The sequence below is a fragment of the Mustela erminea genome, chromosome 2, assembly GCF_009829155.1.
Source record: "Mustela erminea isolate mMusErm1 chromosome 2, mMusErm1.Pri, whole genome shotgun sequence".
NCBI classification, from domain to species: Eukaryota; Metazoa; Chordata; class Mammalia; order Carnivora; family Mustelidae; genus Mustela; species Mustela erminea.
Genome location: NC_045615.1, coordinates 162,614,279 through 162,637,023, shown reverse-complemented (window position 1 = coordinate 162,637,023; position 22,745 = coordinate 162,614,279). Strand labels below are relative to the sequence as shown.

At 40.0% G+C, this 22,745-nt stretch overlaps 1 protein-coding gene across 2 annotated transcripts in view; it reads left to right on the top strand.

Annotated features, from left to right (window-relative positions):
- The window catches only part of ANTXR2 (ANTXR cell adhesion molecule 2), a 145,104-nt gene that overhangs the window by 18,727 nt on the left and 103,632 nt on the right, over window positions 1-22,745 (top strand). For both annotated transcript variants that reach the window (XM_032334698.1, XM_032334699.1), the window contains 3 exons: window positions 612-692; window positions 19,713-19,773; window positions 21,869-21,967. In XM_032334698.1, coding sequence (XP_032190589.1) covers window positions 612-692; window positions 19,713-19,773; window positions 21,869-21,967 — 241 coding nt within the window. The remainder of the gene's footprint in view (window positions 1-611; window positions 693-19,712; window positions 19,774-21,868; window positions 21,968-22,745) is intronic.

The window sequence follows — 22,745 nt, the reverse complement described above, 5'->3', positions numbered from 1 at the left end:
TTTCTTGAATACTCATTTGGTTTAAAGGAACTAATATTATAGAACACACATTTGGATTAAAATATTACGAATACTCCTTGAACTCAACTGACAAGATTATTATGACAGTCGTATTTAGGTGTTTTAGTTTGATTGAATACTTGACTCTTAGGAGTGCAAGCACTTGGGAAAACTGTTTAGAGGAAATCTTTAATATTTTCATTCCCAAACCCTGATTTTTTCATTAAGTTTTGAAGGTGTGTGTGTGTGTGTGTGTGTATGTATGTATGTATCTCCACCCCCCCCCCGCCCCGCTCACCAGATGATTTTACATTTAAATTTTTGGTTAAATATGACTAAGATTCCTGTGTCTTTTGACATTTACAGCTAATAGAGCTGTGCACTCTTTAGAGATTCAAACTTGAGACCAGGGTAAAGGGCGTGTGGGAGATTCATTTCATTGTATTATATTTGCAGTAACACTAGTGCATCTCCTTCAGTCCTAACAGGCTGCCCTGGTGAATTAATCCTGTAGTATAGTTTTTCAGATGAACATAACTGAAACATAATGGCGTGTATAAAATGTATATGTCTCAACTCCTGTTAATTAAATGTTCCTGCTTTTTCTAAAGCTGGAAAGAATTGCCGATTCCAATGATCAAGTTTTCCCTGTGAAAGGTGGATTTCAAGCCCTTAAAGGAATAATTAATTCTGTGAGTATTTTTCTGGGAGTAAGAAAGGCTTATGACCTTAGGTACATTTTACAACGTAAGACGTAATCTTTGTATCCGTTCAGATGGTCGTTGTCTTGAAGAAAGACAGTAAGAAGGACATTTGGTAGTGAGAACATGGCGGCATTGACCCTAAAGATGTGGATTTTGTTTGTGTTCCTTGTCGGTATGAAGGCTTGTAGGTTGAACTCTGAGCCTGGGTGTGAGATTTCAAGTTGAAGATCTGCATGGACAGTCTTAGACCTTCAAGTTGAAGATCTTCATGGACAGTCTTAGACCCTCGTGCCCTTTGAGCGTGGAGTTCCTCACCGTCTGCATCTCTAGCAAGTTTTATAGGCTTTGTAGAAGAAGCGTAAAATAAAAATCTGGGCTGGAAGGTGTGATATGTGTCCCTCCAAAACACGGTGTTTCTTAGCTCTCAGGCGGGCCCCGTGCAGCGGCGGCTGAGTCTTTGAGCTGCCGTTGTTGGTTCCGTTCTAAGGATTCCTAGTTTCGCTGGAGCTGGTCGAGTTTCTGTTTGGAATCTAGGGGCACAGTCTCTGGTGATAGAGAGTCAGGACCCCCTGGAGGGGGGGAGGCGGGGTGATGACAGGCAAAGCAAAGCTCCTTGGCTTCCACAGCTCAGCTTTATGTCTCCTTTTACTGCCTTTTGCTGGAAGCACTAGGAACAGTTGCTATTAAGTATTTATGATATTTTGGTAAACACCATCCTAAAATGGAAGTGAATGATATATATTCGCTAAGCCGAAGCTTTTCCTCTCACCTTTAGGTATTTACTGAAGGGGAAAAAAAAAAAAAAACCAAAAACAGTAAGTCTCAGGGTCTTTGGATGTTTGGTTCTAGTGTTGAAAATTTCTCTTGAAAGAGCATGTTTTTCAGAAACCAAGGAAGATCGATTGCTTTTGTTTTTAAGTAGCCTGTAGGTTTTTTTCACCCTAATTCATGGAACTTTTCAAAGAAGAAAATATGATTTGGTTCGATTGCATATCAGTACATCTAGGGGACAGGCCGAATGTAAAAGCAGGATAGAGATTTTATTATTTTAGGAGCTTGATTATGTCTAGTCTTTAGAAAAAATTTAATTTAGAAAAAATTTAATTATGTCTAGTATTTAGAAAAATTGCAGATAAAAAAATAGGAAATATTTGGATTCATATTCATGTGGATTCATATTTGAATTCAAGGTAAGTACTCTGTAACTGTGGTTTGTTTTAAAATATAGGGAAGTGGGTGGACAATGCAAAAGAGAGCATAGTTTGATCCTGAAAATCAACAAAACTGTGGATTGTATTTTAAACTTTTAAACAGGATTTCATTGTGCTGGGGAATTTGTGGTTATTTTTATAATTATAGTGGGAAGGAGAGAAGACCTCGCTGGGTTATTCCCTTTGGAATTTTTTTTACCCCTTCTGTGTAAAAGGTTCAATTCAAAATCCTCGGTGACTAATTGGTTTTTAAAACTCTGTGGGCTGTGACTACATATTTCTCCTTCAAGGAATTCGTAGTTGACTACCAGAGGAGATAAAGTTGTTTTGCTACATTTATTTGTTAAGATTCATCTATTTTATTTGTATTAGGGAGACTTGAGATGGAATTTCTAACTACAGCCTTTCTGGCCTGACGTTCTCGATGGACTTTAGCTTGAGTAAGTTATGTTGAAAGACTTGGCAGGCAATTAGAAAGATTTGTGTCATTCCAGCCACAGATTGCATGCAAAGCCTCTTGCCTTTCATTTGCTGGGGCCTGTGGTGGAGTGTTCATTCTCATTCAGTTAAACTTCAGCTGTTTTGTCAAAACAAGGAGGAGTGAATTATTCTTGGGGAAGCCAGCCTCTGGGGGACCGGGGCAGCAGTCACATGGCGGAGCGGAATGGGGTCCATACAACCAAAGTTGATCCCACGCATGGTTGAGATTTTGATGGACACGAGGATCGTGGGATTTTTGCTCGCTTGGTTGAAGTTTAAGGCAATTCAAGCACTTTATGCCTTTTCAAGGCAGGGATTGCTGCATCTCTGGTAATACACAAAAGCTATAATTCTGCCTGGAATTTGAATTGCACTTCATACTTACAAAGTACCATCTTATTTTCAAAAATTATATTTGGCATTTAAAACAAATATACTGCATCTATTTCAGGGTAAGGGCAGAGAGAAGAGACTATCCCTTTATTCTTGATGATTTACCAGACTAGTGGATAAAATTGTACCGTGGAATGGATTTATGCAAAGCTAAGCAAATGTAAAGAATCAGAAAATTTAAGAAAAATTCAGATGTCTGGTACTTTGAAGGCAAGATATTAGCTAAATTGGGAGACGATTTATTTATTTATTTATTTTTGCTGGTAGTTATTCATATACGTCAGGCCTTATTGTCAATTAATTAATTTCTTTGAGAAATTTAATTAATTTAAAATTAAATTAATTTAAAAATTAAATTAATTTTAAATTAATTGAGAAAAAATGTAAGCTGATTTTCATGTTTTCTTTGTCCTCTTGCCCATCCAAATCCAGCGACCTACATGCTCTGGTCCCCTTGCTGTAAATCACATTTTGTTAAGTCGTGGTTTGTTCAGAATCAGCTTCTTAATCAGCAAAGATAGGAGTTTCATTTTGGAGCCTTCTTTCATTGTAGTTAAAAAAAAAAGAAAAGAAACACTGTCCTGGTCCTTTCTCTTATAACTTCAAAAGTGAGTGACTGGAGAAGGCTTTGTTATGAACAGTTTGCATATTAACAATTTAATACCTTCTCTAAAACCTATTTGACTCAGAAAATCATTTGCATGTTTTATTTTGATTAAGAATGAAATAGATCATTTCAAAATTTTAGCTTTTTCTCCAGGCAAACATGATATCTAATAGTTTTCGGAATACTGGTTTAATCGCCAATCTTAATTAGGAATGGGAAAGTTTAAAATTCATTATTAGCTCAAGTAGGTGCTGGTGAAAACTTTCCTCTTTCATTCCTCCCTTCCCCCCATTATCCGAGTTACCCTTTCATCCAATCGTTTATTGAGCTCTAACCTTGCCTAGGGTACTGTGTTAAGCTCGGAAGAGGGCCATGAACAAGACAAATTCTCTGTTCTAAAGGAGCTTGAAAATAATGCTGACTTGAGGCTTGGAATGTGGTAGCCCCTGCAAGGATCCCAGAATGTGGGGGTAAGGACGAGGTGGGAAAGTTCATGGGGTCACTCCGGCTGACAGAGAGGAATCCTCTCTTGTAGTTTACATTAAGATGCCAATGTGGCGCCCATAGTCTCTCGTGGTTCTATGGACTCCGGGAAACAAACGGAGGGTTTTGAGGGGCTGGTGGTGGAGAGATGCGTCAGCCTGGTGATGGGCATTAAGGAGGGCTCGGATTGCATGGAGCACCGGGTATTACACGCAAACAATGAATCTTGGAACACGACATCAGAAGCTAATGATGTACTGTATGGTGACTAACATAATGATAAAAAAAATTAAAAATAAATTTTAAAAAAATGGCAAAAGTTGACAGAAGGATGGGGTAAGTTGGGATATATGAAGTCCTGGGAGACTTCTGGTGGTGGAGTTTCAACTGTGCTCTGACAGTTGGAGTAAATTAGAAGCAAGGAGTCCAGAACTTCAGAAGGAGCCTGGGCTGAGGGCGGGGGCACGGGAGGGAGGGCAGCCTGGGTGATGGGGGAGTAATGAGGGACAAATGTTACAGGCAGGCTGGATCCAGATTATGGAAAATCTCAAATGTTGGAGTGGGGAGTCGGCCCTTGTCTCATGAGTGATTGGAGAAGAGGCAAGAGCAGCTTCCAGGTGAGACTTGTAAGCTGAGAAAGTTTAGAAAGAATAGCCTTGTGGTAATGTGTAGGGTAATTCGGAAGACAGAAAGACGGAAAGGTGTATTATGAGCCTCTTGCACGAGTTCGTTGTGAGAGATGTGGTGGAAGGAAACCTGGTAGAGTGAAGCCACTATGACGTTGGGGACAAGACCCGAGTGTGAGTTCCAGCCTGGCCGCGGCCTAGCTATGTGACGTTTGGTACGTTCTATCACATAATGTCTCTGGTTTTAATATTCTCATCAAGTCGAACAGGGACAATTCTATTTCATTGGGTTGTTTTGTGAATTAAATGAGATCATGATTAAGAATGGTCTGACTCAGAAGGGTGGGACTTGCAAACATTTGGTAGGAAGCTTCGAAGGTCAGGAAGTTGGGACCATGTAGGATGGGGTTACTGAGGTTTCTGTAGGGCAGTCCATGGAGAGAGATGGCGGGAATTCTAAATAATCAGTGGCTTAGCACTAAAAGGACATGGCCTCTATAGGTCAGAGGATAGGTCAGATCTACCAAGTGGGTCGTAACTACAAGGACTTCTAGATGGTGTAGCTAACCAAAAATCAAATAGTTGGCCCTGCCCTGGTTCCAAATCCTCAGGCTTTGGGGCTAGGGCCCAGCCAGCAACTGGGAAAGGAGATTCCCATGACAAAAACTGTGTAGAATTTCCGGGGTCTGCATTTAGAAGAGAGCTCCAGTTCTTGTTGGGGAACCCATAAGCTGGTTAGTCATTCAGAGTAGAAACCTAGTTGTTCAGGGGGAAACAGCATCTCCCGTGGACCATAGTTCCTTAGGGCATATTTTAGGTACCGAGATTCTAGGTCTGTCCCAGTTAAACTAGGTCAAGGACCATGAGGAACACACGGCCTGGTCAGAAGGCTGTCAGGAACGGGGAGGGGCCGAAGCTGCAGGGACACAGCCTTTCTCTTGCTGAGCCAGCTCGGACGGCTCTGGAAACTATTAGTGGCTGTTGTTACTGCTGTGATGGCAGTGAAACTGGAAACAAGAAGGTGAATTCGGGAGACCTTAGAAAGTTCCTAGAACCTGAGAGATCACTAGATATAGGTTGAAAAGGACGGAGAAGGGAGTCAGATGGAACTTGGACATCCTCCCCGCCCCGCCCCGAGAGCTCTGAATAAGGGTTAGCAGGGAAGGTGAAGACCGTGTTTGCAGAGGGGCCCGGGAAGCTGGAGGACCCGGCGGAGCAGGGCAGGAGGGCAGAGGGAGAAGTGGAACTGGACCTGGGGAGTCCCCACGGGCATGTCCCTCAGGGATGGGGCAATCCAGGGCAGTGTGCAAGTCAGAAAACTTGAGAACTGACTCATTGTTCCCCTCTTGTGTTTTCTCCCCTCCTGTTGCCCACAAACCCAAGGATATAATTCTTCTCTTTTCCACTTTAGATTATCTTTAATATCTTAGAATGTTAAACAGTTACTTTTGGTTTCTTGGAAAGGTGGCTGCAAGACTTTTCTTTGAAAAGGAAGTTTTATTTGAACTGGTCAGACTGACATGTGAGTGGCACATGGTTCACCGTTTCATTAGGTGGTATTCAAGATGAAACAGAACCACAGACTGGTGCATAACACGGAAAGAATAAAAATAAAAACACTCCATGAGAAACCTCCCTCCCTCTCCCCCCCCCCCCAAAAACAAGACGTTGGTATGTTATACTCTTTGCAATTATTTCTACAATTGTTTTTTGATAGAGCACCTCAGAATGTATTAAGCAGGGGAGACAAATCCGTTGTGAAACTGGTTTTATAAATAACCCTGATCCAGAAGAATTAAGAACACTATATCCTAGGTGATGGCAGCCAATGCCCGAGTTCCCACGTTCCTAATGGGGATGTAGAGGGGCATAAACACAAATAGGAAGGGACTGATCCCTCCTACGCGAAGGAAATTTAGATCAGACTGAAATAGATGATTCATAAAGAGAAAAAAGGGCAACATGTATTTCAAAAAATAACTTCATTCGTAATGCCGAAAAGGTAAGCTACAGCTGAATTTCGCACCGAATTGTTTGTAGCAGTAATGTCTGTCGTTTTTGAAACGTTTCTAAGTAAGGTGTCTACATTCTGTTTTAACGCAATGAGAAGACCCTGCAAAATCATTTTCCTTACCCGCAAATACTTTTCACGGAGAGCTGCCTAATGAACAATCTGATAAGACCTCACTTTTAAGTGATTTTAGCAGGTTCTGCTACGAATGTTGACTGTTTAGTTGTGGAAATCTTTATTTATAAAATCATGGTGTGATAAAAAAAAACAAACTGCAGTCTGAGCTAATGATAAAGATATAGTCACAGGAAAAAAACCCAAACTGGTAAGACTTATTTGAAATTGGAAATCAGTTTCTAGGACTTTTTAAAAAAAGACTGGCTATAATGTGAGGCTCACTATAAATCAGCTTCTTCTGGGCTTCTGTTTGTCCAAGGATCATCAGTACCGAATGTAGATGAAGGGTCTCATTGTAGCATCTTCACCTCAGTGTAGGAAGGCTGAGGCTGCCCTTCCTCCTCCCTTTTTGCCTAGTGTCTCATGTAGCTTTAGGTAAGTAGTAATTGCTTAATTCATATATATCAATGAATGAATAAATAAAATTTGCATTTTGAAAATATTTTCATGTATTTATAATATGGTTATGGTGTATTTAAGCATTTAAAAAACCTTTTTTTTAAAAAAGATTTTATTTATTTATTTGACAGAGATCACAAGTAGGCAGAGAGGCAGGCAGAGAGAGAGGAGGAAGCAGGCTCCCCGCTGAGCAGAGAGCCCGATGCGGGGCTCGATCCCAGGACCCTGGGATCATGACCTGAGCTGAAGGCAGAGGCTTTAACCCACTGAGCCCCCCGGGCGCTGCCCCTCCCCCCCTTTTGTTCCCCAGAGAATACTTTACTTTGAATTGACTTATGATTCCATATGATTTCATCTTCTTATTTATATTCCTCTGTACTATGACTAGGGCTTCAAAAACCAAGTTCATACAAGCTTAAGAGGAAAAAAAAAACCCTTACTGTCTTATATAACTGGGTGGTCCAGAGGGAGGAAAGTGCCTCCAGTGTAACTGAGTCGGGAGAATCAATCCAAGTTCTTACGATCTGTCTTCATCAGTTTTATTTGCCTCATTCTTCCCTTGTTCAGATGAGTGTCAGATGAAGGTAATTGCCTGAGATTTCAGGCTTTGGGACCAGTTGGCTTTGCAAAGAGAGAGCTGTCCTTTTGGGGCATCCGTATACTCTGTCCCAGACAAGGATTCTGAGTGACTCAGTTGAGTCAAGTGCTCCTTCCCGTCACATATTTAAACCAGCCAGAGTACCGCGTCTACGCAGTGACGAGAGGTAGGCAGCGAGGCAGAGAGGAGAAAGCGTCATGATCCGCAGCCTCACTCAGGATCACATGCAGTGCAGAACGGTTTCCTCAGTACGCGGGCAACACTGTTCCTACACCTGTAAGGGTGGAAAGTGTTCTCGGTAGGAAAAACACTCAATAGCTGTTATAGTCCATTATATTGAAATACCTTTAACATGTTTTTGCCATATATTCTAACAAGGCACTTTATTCCTTCCAAATTCCAAAAAGCTAAAACTTAAACATAAAAAATAAAATAAATAAAAATAAAAATTTGTTTTAAGCTACTCGTTTTAGGTACTGAAATTTTATAATCTTATCTTGATGTCCTTAGTCCAGTGCTCTATTTGCGTTTCCATGATAATTTTACTTAATAATAACATTATTCTTTTTTTTATTAGATTGGAGCTGTAGTTAGGAAAATCAAATCTACTTTTAATATTTATTAATATTAATATTATTAAATACAGCTTTGTGACATTTTGTGAGAAAACTAAACTGGTACCATTGGGTTATATAGCCAAAATTAAGTGCCAGATGTTTATTTCTTAACACCAATCTGTTTGGGCTACAAAAGATGACCTTTAGAGGCTCACCTGTTCTTGAAAGCAAATTCAGTCAAGTAGAAGGACATTGATAAGGAGGATAGAATGGTTAAGAGTTATGGCTTAAATGCACCACCAGTATAAATTTAATGGATAAATGCATGATTTCTCAGCTAAATCTTATTTTTCCCCAAATATAATAATTCCCAATTTATTTGGAAACTTTTTTTTTTTTTTTTTTTTTTGAAAACTGTGTTTAAGATGCTTTTCTGGGGTGGGTTACACATATTGACATGGTACCCTTGACTTTTCTGAGTTCATTGTTTTTAGACATAGGTATTTGATTGTAAAGCTAGTAGAATAACTGGTAAATCTTTGTTTTTCTATCCTTGTGGCATAGGGAAATATTTTATTTGCCACTCTGGATATTGAAAAATTAAATAGAACAAAGACAGACTTAGAATACTCAACAAATAGATTTCACGTTTCAGTTAATAAAACAAGAGAGTGAACAAACAGGACTAACATGTTTCAGAGTGAAAAACATTGGGATTCAATTTCTTCAGATTCTAAAACAAAAAAAGGTGGAGGCAGATAAGCTTCTTTTCACATCTCAATCCATTTTTTGGCTGATTTCTATGTTGTAGTGAAAAAGGAAGACCTGCTAATATGATTTGTTATGAAAATTCAGTTGTGAAATGTGGAGGAACTTCAACGTCATTTGAGGTTTTTGTGTCAATTCCTGATATGGGCATATTTTTACCAAGAGTATCATCAGAACTATTCAGCTGTTATGTTTGGAGCTGAAAAGAATAAAAGGCAATGATTATAACTCACATTCTTCCTTAGATTTCTTAGAGTAAAAGTTTGTTTAAAAACTTCTCACTAGTGCTTACACAACTCGCTTTCTGGCCAAGAGGAGAGAAACCATTTTTAGTAATGGGCCAGGGCAGAGCACGCTGTATCGAGCGGCTGGTATTTTGAAGCTCCAAACAGTTTTTTAAAAATGAACTCATCCAAAACACGTGCTTACAAATAATCTTTTAAAAGATTTTATTATTGTAAAATAATCTCTATATCAGGAGTGGGGCTCCAACCCTCAACTCTGAGATCAGCGTCACATGCTCGGTGGACTGAGCCCCATGGTCACAATTTACAATCGTTTTTCACTGATGTCGGACCTAAAGAAAAATACTTTTGATAGGGATGTTTGGCAGCCAGAGAGAAAATAAAGATCATCTGAATATTGAAAGCTAAAAAGGAAACAAGAGAAGATTGTGAAAACATTCTTACATTTGTTTTAGCTGCATATTTTACCCGTATGTACGGCTAATTACAAAGGCTTCATTTTGTTGGGACCGTAGGAATAATGCTGTTCAGTGATTTTTCCTTATGAGATATAAACTTAGAATCCTTCGTATTAAGATGAACTCCTGTAGTGCTTAAAGCTGCTCAGTGAGTAAGGAAAAAAACTCATTTTTTAAGATTTATTATTATTCTTACTGGTATTTTTTGACATATTATATGTCATGGAAATTAGCAGTTTCTATCTGTTAAGGACATACCCAGGGTGCTTGTAAATTATCTATAATGTTCTATTGTAGATGATGTTAAATACCCAAAGTTGGTGTTTGAAATTTATTACTATAATGAACTTTTAAAATTTTTAATAAAGTTGAAGAAAACATTATAGATGTCTAGGTAGTATATTGAATTTAAGTGTAATGAAATAATCTATTTTGGGGGAAAATCTTTAATATTTAGAATTGACTTTTACACATGAGATCACAAAGGAAACCAGTCAATGGAATTTAATTTTTTTTCTTTTTTCACATATCCTGCCTAGAATTAACCATTTAAGATACCTTTATATTAAGTTCATGTATCTTTTCATGTTGTTTTTATCGTTTCTTAATTTTTTCCCCCAATTTGGCTCATTGCCTTATCAGTGCCATGATTACCAAAATTTATACAATGCAAAATAAGCCGCCTTTTCACTGTGTGTGACGGGAGGTGTGATTTGATTCATTCAAGTAGCGCCTAATTAAGCTCTGTATTTTTTTTTAATGCTTAACTGTTCAGTATTACACACTTCATATATTTGTCTTATAGTCAAAATGCTCATGCTTTTTATTAGAAAGTTTTACATTTACTTTTCAATTAATTCAATAAACATTAATTGAGCAGCTGCTATTTTTAATATATTGTGTTATCTACCTTTTATATTAGATTGGGTTTGAATATGTGGTATTATCATTCATTAAAAAAGGGTTTACCTAGTTTCTTCTGGAATGGGCTGTATTCTGTTTTCCAAATATAATAGCCTTTCTGTAGCCATTTAGAAATTGGAAAAAGTACAGATTTTAAAATTTGTTTTTGTTTATATTAGTTGTGGAAAATTTCTTTTTTTTAAGCTGATCGTTTGATCTTCAAATCATAAAACATAGATATGTCCCCAACATTCAACATCAACTTCAAAGACACCACATGTCCTAAGTCATATGCTGCTTTGTTTCCCCATCTAACTAATTCCGTGCTGAGTTTTTGTTTGTTTGTTTGTTTTAAAGATTTTATTATTTATTGGACAGACAGAGATCACAAGGAGGCAGAGAGGCAGCGGGGGGGGGGGGGGGGGGGGAAGCAGGCTCCCTGCTGAGCAGAGAGCCTGTCGAGGGGCTTGATCCCAGGATGCTGGGATCATGACCTGAGCCACCCAGCACCCCCATGCTGACTTTTTATCTTGGGTGTCTCTCAACCACAGTTTTTCACTAATTAATTCCATTTTATCTTAACTGCCTGGAAAAAGGCCACAACTATGTACAAATATGCATTTTTTTTCAGGCCCTAAAATGGCTTTTACTGCTTCCATGTCCCATATCTGTTACTATAACTCGTGTACATTATGTAAACATGTTGAGGAACTTAAAAGCTCTCCGATCAGTATATGGTTTCATATATATCTTAAAATATCTCAGAAAGAAGAAATCGAATATGGTGCTATCTGGTTATTTCTGCTGTAGATGGCTCCTTGATGATACTGCCCCTTTTCCTGATTTTTATTCAGTAGTTATAAAGACCTGTTTGTAACTTCATAGGGAAGCAAGACGAGTTGCTTTGTAACCAAGAGGGTATTTAAATAAGAGTTGTGTCTGACTCCGCAGTGGTTCTCACCTCTGTTCCTGCGAGCACTGCGGGTTCTGGCTACAGAGTGCAGGGCTGCTACTTGCCACTTCGTATGTAAATTTGGCCCAGAGTGAGATCCTGCAACCTGACCAGAGCGTTCGATGTAGGCTCACTCGGAATTAATTTGGACCTGCCTGGAGTACTCAGAAGCGAAACGCCATTCTGATACTTCGTTCAAGTCACCCTGCAGAGAAGGGACAGTGACAGTGGGACTTACTTTGATCTTCTGCCAAATCTCCGTGATCTGAGAGACGCCAGCAGGCACAAGGTCAGGGCTGACTCCTAAGGCTGCGTCTGGTCTTCCTGCTAAGCAACAACGAACGCAGAGGGAGGCACAAATGACCACGCTTCCTCTATCCCCTCCCTTGCCAAATAGAGAGATCCCATGAAATTAGTATTTGTGGTGTACACCGAACTAAGCAGAGTATTTGGATGAGCAGAATTGCACAAATTGTGAATTAAAATTGGACACACCAGATAGAAGCGACAGAAAACAATTCCAATTTGTAGGGGTGAAAGCTATTGTTCTTCTTGTAGTTTTATCCCAAACCACTGGGAAGAGGGGTAATATTTGCTCAAATTTATTATCGTAATATGGTGCAGACTTTTTATCACATGTTTAAAAGGAAGCGTTCAAGACAAAAACACGTCATTTTTTATTTTTTTTTAAGGTATTTATTTATTGGAGGGAGAGAGAAAGTGTGTGTGCGAGTGTGCACTCGCGTGTGTGCTGGTGTGCGTAGGAGAGGAGCGTGGCGTGGGGATGTAGAGAAAGGGAAAGGGAGAGAATCCCAAGCCGACTCAGCGCTGAGCACAGGGTCTACACGGGTCTCGATCCCACAACACAGAGATCACAAGCTGAGTGGAAACCGAGAGTCTGAGGCTTAACCGGCTGAGGCACCCAGGCGCCCCAAGACAAATACATGTGAAGCAGTCCTGAATGTTTTATTAAGGAGACAGGACAGTGACTGTGATTATAGAGATTAAATATATAAAACTGTCTTCTAGGCATTAAATTCACAGTTTGCGACAACATGTTGGGGTTTAGAATTTTTATACAAAGTACTAGAATTTAGAATTCTGTGTCTTTTAACTTCTTTTCCATTCTTTTTTTTTTCTTTTAAAGATTGACGCCTGGGTGGCTCAGTTGGTTGAGCAGCTGCCTTCGGCTCCGGTCATGATCCCAGCATCCTGGGATCGAGTCCCACATCGGGCTCCTTGCTCGGCGGGGAGCCTGCTTCTCCCTCTGCCTCTGCCTGCCATTCTGTCTGCCTGTGCTCGATCTCTTCCGTCTCTCTCTCTGATAAATAAATAAAATCTTTAAAAAAATATATATAAAAAAAATATATAAAGATTTTATCCATCCATTTAGCAGATGGAGAGATCACAAGTAGGCAGAGAGGCAGGCAGAGAGAGAGGAGGAAGCAGGTTCCCCGCAGAGCAGAGAGCCTGATGCGGGACTCGATCCCAGGACCCTGGGATCATGGCCTGAGCCAGAGGCAGAGGCTTTAACCCACTGAGCCACCCAGGCGCCCCAACTTCTTTTCCATTCTTGATCCGTACTGGCTTATAAACACAAGTGTTGCCCGTGGTCACAGCTGCTCCGCCGGGACATGGTCTTGTATCTATCCACAGCTGCTCCGCCGGGTCCGGCCTCTCCCGGAGGTCACACCTTCATCTTCTACCCGGCCGTGCCCTGTGGGGGCGACCGTACGTTAAAAAGTTTTCAGAGACTCCATGGTTCACAAACAGCATAAGAGGGAAAGAAAGCAAGGGAAGAACAGCAGAGGAGCAGACCTCCCTCGGGTAGGCATGGAAGCCCACCTTGCTTTCCAGTGTGCGCATCCCATTTAAAAAAAATAATAAGATTTAAAAAAAAATTTATTTGACAAAGAAAGAGAGAATGACTCAAGCAGCGGGGAGGGGCAGGCAGAGGCAGAGGGAGAAGCAGGCTCCCTGCTGAGCAAGGAACCCGATGCGGGGCTCGATCCCAGGACCCCGGGATCATGATCTAAGCCGAAGGCAGACACCTAGCTGACTGAGCTACCCCGGCACACCCGGGCACCCCATTCTAGAAAACATTTTCCCTCATGCTGCTTGCATTTCTTGCTTAACTGAATAGTTGTGCTGTCAGAATTTCCATGCATAGGGATTTTCGTGGTCTAAAAACTCTCTCTTAAGGGTATAACCCTGTTAGGTTGTTTGAAGAGTCATCATTTCATATATTTGCACTCATATATTAGTATGAAATCAGTTCATGAGCTGAGAACAGCTACACTGAGATGGAATATTTTGGGCAGTAGAGAACCTGGATAATGATTGTGTTTAAAAAAGGGGTGTCTGTGTGTCTAGCAACCTAGGTGAGACAATGAGCGAGGGGGAGAGAAAGACTAACTTATTTCTGTATAAAAAATTCACCTAAAGTCTGTTCCTTGTCCAGAAAAAATGGAGAAAAACAAAAGAAAATGAAACAAAAAACCCCCAACCTTCTGCCTTCTGGCTCTGAATATCCTTCCTGTTCCTAGGACTCAGGCAAGTTCTGGAAATGTATGAAACCTCAGTGTCTTTAAATGCCATTGACACCATTGCTTTTATGAAATTAAAAAATGTGTTCAGATAACAAATTGATTTTCTAAACACAGTTTGATTTTCTTTTTCCAAGTGCTTGCTGTGCCCCCAAATCAGAGTTAGGACTTTCTGTTGTTCTAGTATAGCGTCTCTTGTCTTTTAGGTTCTAGATTACTCTGAGAAGTGAAGAGTACACGTGTTTTATCTGTGCAAAACAAATTTGAGATAGAAAACAATAGTAAAATAAGACAATAGAGGAAAAATTAATCAAAAGGACGAGGGCCCTAAGCATTTGCATATCCTATATGTTACTAATTCATAAGATGATCTAAAATGTTGACTTACTTAAATTGGTGGAATTGAAATTTTTTTTCGAAGTAGGCTTCACACCCAGCATGGAGCCCAATGCAGGAATTGAACTCACAACAACCCTGGGGTCAAGACCTGAGCGGAGACCAAGAGTCAGATGCTTGACCCACTGAGCCACCCAGGTGCTTTGGAACTGGGAATTTTAAAACAAATATATAAAAACCCCAATAAATGTAGGCGAAAGCTTAGTAATATACTCTTGAAGATAAGAAACAAGATAGATTGTGGAATGTTTTGATAGTATAAAAGGAATGTGGGCAAAACAAGCAGATAAATTCTCAGTAGTTTGTTAGGTATTAGACTTTATGATGGTTAGACTCTCTGTCACAAGCCTGGAGGGTAGCAGAGTGCACTGGTCAGAACAGGCTTTAGAGTCAAACTTGAAGAGATCTGGCTGGGCTATTTAAAAACTAGTTGTTCTTATTTAAAAAATTAAAATTAAAAAGACCTCTCTAAAACCTCAGTTTTCTCATTTATAAAGTGGGGATTAAAAATAGTATGTATTTCATAAGACTTGAGAGGATTAACTGAAGAAATTCAGCTAATGTGCTTAGCACAGTTCCTGAAACATAATAATTTCCCCCCAAATGATAATAATTATTACCATTGTTAGAAGTTCTTTTGCATTTTTGACTCCTGATATTTGTACTAAATTTAGGAAGTTTGACTTTTAGTAAATTTGGCTTTTGTTATCCCTGTTAATATTTGAGGACTTAAAAATAGGGATTAAGTAATAATGTACTATTATTTTCATTTGTAATTATTCCTTAACACTGATATTACTTTTTGAGTGAACAGATGCTTAGGTAGTATACTTCTTTTTCATGGTGAGCATCAAGTTCTTTGCCAATTTATATATGTGTGTGTGTGTGTGTGTGTGTGTGTGTGTGTGTATACTTCAAAATCTCAAATGATGCAATTTTGCATCTAGTGTGTGCATGGCTTAAAGTGCCTAGTTTTATTAATAGCATTTGGCTTGTCTTTAAATTTCGTCTATGGTGCTATTAGCTCTCTCTGATGTCAACCAAGGCCGACCTTTAGTGGAAACTATTTTCCGTTTCTATTGAGATATAATGAAGACAGATGGCAACACATATTTGAAGAAACATCCTTACAAGATGCTGTGTTGTACAGTGATAGAAATGCAGAGTATGAAAGATAATGCGTCAGTTATTGTAGACGGGACACCTGATCCAATGTTCAATCAATCAATAACAGATTTAATTTAATAAAAATTAACTAGAGTGTTTAAAATATTTGTCCTTTCTGTCAGTTGCCATTTGGTGATGGTAATTTTAGTATAATAGACCTATTTTGGTATCTTGAGCATTTGACTTGTGTGCAGCGGCTTGTATGGAGAATAGATTATAAACTGTTTCATGTTTATGGAACTGATTGTTTAAATACTTTAATGATGGGGGGCACCTGGGTGGCTCAGTGGGTTAAAGCCTCTGCCATCAGCTCAGGTCCTGATCCCAGGGTCCTGGGATCGAGCCCCACATCGCATCTCACTCTCTGCTCAGTGGGGAGCCTGCTTCCCTTCCTCTCTCTCTCTTGTCTCTCTGCCTACGTGTGATCTCTGTCAAATAAATAAATAAAACCTTAAAAAAAAAAACTTTAATGATGGAAAACTGTCTGCATACAGACTTTGAATTATTTTGACTTCTAGTTATTTTCCTAATATAGGGACTCTAGATGGTAAACTCTAGATGGAAAAACCAAATTTAGGATGTGTTTTCTTTTTTAAAAAAGCAAACACTTTCTTTTCTCTCTTCCTTCCCCACCACATTCTCTTTCCCTCTCTTTGTTTTTCATTTGGAAGTGGTTTGGGTGAACTTTGTGAAATTATGAGTTTCTGGATTTCTGGCAGTCACAATTTATTGGAGGGCTAGATGCTTTTTCACATAAATTAACTTTATCCTGCCTGATCTTTGTCACAATATGGTTGTTGACTTGCTTACTAGATAGATATTTTTAATATTCTCAATAATTCATGTAATCTGTATTCCCTAAACATGTATTGGTTGTGCTGTGCATATAGAACAATGTACTGGTCCCAAGAGGATTGTACAGTGTGATACCCTCTTTTTATACCAAAGAGTTTGTCTTCTAATCAAGGAGGTGATGCATATACCCAACTAAGTGAACATCAGGTCCAAAGAAATTAAAAAAAAAAAATTCACCACAAACTTCAGAGAAGGGCAGGTAATGTCCTGTGGGGGATTCAGCCGGATTCCTGTACATGGTGCTGCCACTTTATGACTCATGGTCTACACTGCCTGCCTTTCCATGAATGTGCTCCTCGAGTCACTTTTCCATTCAGTAATATCATATCTTTAAAGTTCATTTTACTGGGGCGCCTGGGTGGCTCAGTGGGTTAAAGCTTCTGCCTTCAGCTCAGGTCATGATCTCAGGGTCCTGGGGTCCGGTCCCGCATCGGGCTCTCTGCTCAGCAGGGAGTCTGCTTCCTCCTCTCTGCCTGCCTCTCTGCCTACTTGTGATCTCTGTCAAATAAATAAGTAAAATCTTTTTTTTAAAAAAGTTCATAATTAATGTACATGTATTCTGAGGTATAAATGTATATTACACAATTTCTTGCAATATATAACCAATCTTTAGTTATTCTTAGTTTCTGCTTAATGTAACTTGATTTCTTTATTCTCAGAGTTGAATAGAAAATAAATTTCTAAATGATCTTGAACCTTTATTTTAAAATGAAATTACCTTACGGGGACTGGCTTCAGAAATGTATAGCAACAGTCCTCAAAGGGGTTTACTCTCCAGTCTTCAGGAGAGTGCCACACTAACTGATCATTTGATCTTGCTGTTGGAAATACCATTTTATTTTTGGATTCTTGCTGTTTGTTTGTTTATATTTAGAGAGTGGCGGCGGGGTGGGGGGAGAGAATCTCAAGTAGGTTCCACACCCAGAATGGAGCCCAATGTGGGGCTCGATCTCACCACCCTGAGATCAAGACCTGAGACAATCATGAGCGGAACGCTTTACCCACTGAGTCACCCAGGCACCCCTGGACTATCATTTTAAAACTATTCAGCGGATTACATCAAATTAAAAGAGGAAGTCAAGATACACACATGTGTCTTAAATATTTTGAGATCTGATTTATTTATGGTCAATATTGCTAGGAGAGAGAAAACCAGCACAATTTTAGAAAGTCCCAGTGGTCATTCTGGGTTGCATCTTCTTGGCCTCTGGAATATCTTGTAATTTCTCCATGTACCTTATTCTAAGGAATCTTTAAAAAACAGCTGTGATTTCCAATGGATTCAAACCTAAACCTTTCATAGTTTCTCTTGATGCTTGAAACATTTTTCAGTAATGGCCCTAGAGGTGTGCCTAAAATAACAAATAAAGAAATTGTGACCTGAAAGACGTTCCTTCACAGGAGCCTCCTTAACGGGATCAGTTTTTTTTTTTTTTTAAAGATTTTATTTATTTATTTGACAGACAGAGATCACAAGTAGGCAGAGAGGCAGGCAGAGAGAGAGGAGGAAGCAGGCTCCCCGCTGAGCAGAGAGCCCGATGCGGGACTCGATCCCAGGACCCTGAGCTCATGACCGGAGCAGAAGGCAGAGGCTTAACCCTCTGAGCCACCCAGGCGCCCCTTAATGGGATCAGTTTTAAAATAAATTCCTTCAGACTTGCTGGCAAGTCGGATAGATGGGGAGGCTTTGTGTTTCCCTTTGATTTGCATAGCTTCCTGTTCTTTAATCTCAGACTGGCCAAAGCCAAAGCTAGAATGCTGCATTTTGGTTAGTTGGAACCTTTTTAGCTCCATAATCCTTTAGCAAAACTTTTCTGTTCTGTTCCCCTCTGAGTCTTGTTACCTGTATGGTGTTAAAATATTGGGATTCTTCCCCTCCACGAGGTGGGTCAGTGTTTGACAGTGGTCCTCAGCTCTTTGCCCAATTCTTAATTGAAGTGTGGTACATTCTCCCGAGAGGAGTATTGATTATAGGAGATAAAATAGCAGACCAAGAGGAGGTCTTTGGGCAATGGAAAACCTTTGGGTGACTGTGGAATCCATCTCTGGTCATTCCTGAGTTTAAACAGACCTCCTTCAGGATTTCTCAGACATAAAATTTTACTCTATTTATTTCCCAATCACTTAACCTTCAATTGCTTTGCAAAAAGTGGATCTACTGGCGAAGGGATCTTAAAAAGTACAAGTGACCCCCCCCCCTTCTCCGTGATGTCTCTTCAGCGACAGAAATTCCCAGCTGGGTTTTAGAGTCTGACAGTTTATCCTTTTGTTATTGAAGGAAGCACGGGAAGTGTTTCTGCTTGCTTGTTTCCTGTTCCAGCTCTGAGCGGGAGAGGCAGGAGCCCACTGTCCGTCATCCGTCTTCAGCTCCGTCGAGAAAGGAATGTCTCCCAGGATCATCTGGAATTTGTCTGAATTTGATAATGTAGAGCAGAGCAGTTCCAAAAATAAAGACGGGCTTGTTGTGTCCATTAGGAGCCGCTTATTGCATCACTGTTGTTGTTCACTTGTAGCCTTGGGCCTTGTATGGTGGTTTCTGTTTCTCGGAACAAGCTAAGAAGAGCCATTCTGTTCCTGCGCTCTGGGAATGCTGGAGTGCGGAGTCTGTGTTTTTGAGGGTCATACTTGGCCCATACGTACAGGGAGCCTGTGTTCCGCAGCTGTAACGTTTGGTGCATATAAGGGGGATTGTCATCTGTGGGAATTGAGGCTGAGACATCGAATAAAACGCCACAGCCAAAGAAATGTTTATTTATTGATACTCTATTGAACCTCTTAATAAAAAACACATTAAATTAGCGTAATTGAGCAGGAGGACTGATGTGCTCCCTTGTTTTTGCCCGACAGGGAAAGTCAGCCTAGATTTTATGGCAACCGAGAAAGTGTAGTCGTCTTTGTGTTCAAGGCTCCCAGACGTGGAGGTTAACATCTGCTTTATCTGTGCTTATCTGAATTTACTCTAATCAGATAAGGATTCCTACAGGACAGTCTTGGAATGTATACTGAAGGACAGCACAGAAATTTTCTCAGGGCTTGAGAGCGGTGTCTATGATCGTAGATTTTCTCTGCCATCTATTGAAGTTAAGGGGAAGACTTAAAGATCATTAGCAAACTTATAATTCACTTTGCGTGTTAGAAATTAATTCTCTACGTTGGTCTTCTTTTCTCCTTTTTAGATACTCGATCGGTCATGCACCGAAATTCTGGAATTGCGGCCTTCAAGTGTCTGTGTGGGGGGTAAGTGGTTAGAATTTAAAAATACCATGTAAGAAATTGTATTTTTTTCCCCCTCGTTAAATTATATGATTTAAAACTCATGTTGGAAAGAGAATAACAAAATTAACTTTTTTGGCATCCTTTTCTGTAAGAATTTTTAAATAATTCCTTGAAATATTTCTATTTTAAATTCAAATTTTTTAAGATTGGAGTGTTATTTTAAATAATGAACATATTGTGTGACAGGCTTTTAGAATTTTCTGTATATTTAGTTCATGTTTGAGACCTTTCCTATGACAAGTAAAATAAAATATGAGATTTTTTTTTCTTTTATCTGGTTGTACAAACAGTCTTGTATCTGTGGACTCTGAGCTGCGTGCTTTGGTGACCCGGCCAAAGCATAGCTCCCACCGGCTCAGGGCACGCACGGGAGTGATGGACGGATGGGCGAAGGCGGGAAGAAGCAGGAGGCTTCATTAGCCGGCATTGGAACAAACCCTGGTTTTAGCACTCGCAAGCCATCCTTACCCAGGGAGAATGTGATACTCTCTGGCCTATTCTGTTTCTTCTTCAAGGCTGACTTGGAGTTCCTTTTAATTTAGAAAAGGAAGAGTGTTGGGCCTAGTGGAAGAGGAAATGTGCTGTGTAATTTCCCATGGAGCCTCCCAACCGCTGGTGATGGTCTTAAGTTCTGCATCTTGTAGACTCCCTTGGGATGTTGAAGAGGAGTAGCGCATTTGACCATCCCGTCCCCTTCATGATTTTACCTGCTCGTCCTAACAACAGTTCGACAGTTTTTTCTTTCTTTTTTTTTGAAGATTTTTGTTTATTTATTTGACAGAGAGACACAGCGAGAGAGGGAACACAAGCAGGGGGAGTGGGAGAGGGAGAAGCAGGCTTCCTGCTGAGCAGGGAGCCTGATTCAGGGCTCCATCCCAGGACACTGGGATCATGACCCGAGCCAAAGGCAGATGCTTAACGACTGAGCCACCCACGTGCCCCTCGACAGTTTCCTAACCCCTGGCCCAGGATGACGAACTTGCATCAGGAATTGCCCTAGCTGACTGTCCGTCTGACTCGAAAGCCCTATTCTTTTTGCTGAGTCACATCTTAAGTTTTACCTGCACTTTTTAAGTGAAATTCCTTTTATAATATACTTAATGAACAGTGGCATAGCAGTATTTCCTTCCTCAGTAAATTACTGTGTGCATGTTAGACTGTGGTAGACAGGAGGTCATCCGAGAAGACTGAGAGGTAATCACTGTTGAAATAGTTAACATGCATCTTACAGCTGAACAGCAGACAGTTAAATGCCGATCAAGATGTTTGATCAGTTCACTTGTGTTTCCGGCATTTTATTTTACTGACATTTAGTGACAGCTGCTCCTATATGAGTCCTGAGCAGTAAGCTGAATAAACTTTCCTTAGTGACAGGCCGTAGATCGTTAATAGTCCAAAAGGCATGACCTTTGGTGAGTTATAAATTTGTATGCAACAGAACGAAACCGGTTAGTAATGTCAGGAAACTGTGAAAGAGGTCTGTCTGGGCTGTCGGGTTAAGGAAATACAACACACGGCAGTTCTGAGAAACAGAGCGCATGAAGAAGTGGCTTTCTCTGCATTCCCGTACCTTGATACCTAGAGTAGAGAAAACAAAGAAGCTTCTTTCCTGCGGATACTTTCCTAACCACAGAATTTGGGGAAGTTTTCCTTCTTTTCTTTTCTATGCTTTCCTCTCTCTCTCTCTCTCTCTCTCTCTCTCTCTCCCCCCCCCTCCCCTTCTTTCTTTCTTTTTCTGGGTCAGAGAAGATGAGGTCGGGGAAGTTTCTGTGCTACGTGGGAATAACTGTCAGGCTTCAATTCTTACATCCTGGTTACTATGGGAAAACACTTTGTTTAACAAATGAAATAATGCCTTCCTGTGTGGCAGTAAATGGTATCTTCCCTGAATTTCACTAAGGGGCCCAAGAAAGAAAGTCGGAAATAAGCAATGTCTTCACTGTTACTAGGAGGCTTAATACTATGAAGAAATTCAATCTGTGCATCTTGATACTTTCAAATTATTATTATTATTATTGTAAAGCAGGGATTACAATGTTTATTTTTCTTCTCCTAGATGAATTTCAGATTGTTTTGTCCGGAAGAGGATTCAACTTGGGCAGTCGGGATGGAAGCGTTCTCTGCACCTACACTGTAAATGAGACGCACACACAGAGTAGGTTCCTCGTAGTTTCCTTGTTGCCTGGGTGTCTGCGTGGCATATAAGCACCACGCGTTTTCTCTTCTTTCCAGCTGAAATCAACCATGCTCTATTTTTTAATCATAGGAGGAAGAAATGAAGTCCAGTGATAGTACAAATAGTAATAATAATTATTTTTGTTACTGAGTGATTATAGCCTTTGTTTATAACTTAAGAAATGTGAACCTTGTCCTAAGAAGCCTCATTTTACAGATAATGGTCTAATGGCGGAAAGAGTAAAATGATTTGTCTTTGGTGACATAGTCAGGAAAGGGCAGAGCAGAGAGTTGAACCCAGTTTTCCTGACCGTCCTCTATGTGGACATCAACTGCTGGGTTTAACTGCCTCTTTCCCCAGATTTATTTATTATCACTCTTGCCTGAAAATCTAGCTCTCTTGGGCTGTTCTACTGCTTATTGCCTTATTTTATTCTCACTCATTTTTTAAATCTAATTTCCCAATAGTTCGCCCAGCAGCTCCTGGACATAGGCTTTTTGTCTTACGGATATTTTATATATTTTATATTTTTAGATAGTTCACATATTTTGATCTCTAGTGCCTGCTCAGAGCTGTTTGTTGATAATTATCATATTTACGCAATTAGGTTTTATTTTCCCTAACGTGGCTTTCCAAACAGCAGATGAATATAATGTTTTTATCTCCATTGTGCAAGAAGCTCCTTCAATAGATCCTAATATTCTGAGCATTTTGGGTCTCTTTAAGACATTTTTCCCTCATCAATGATTATATCGGC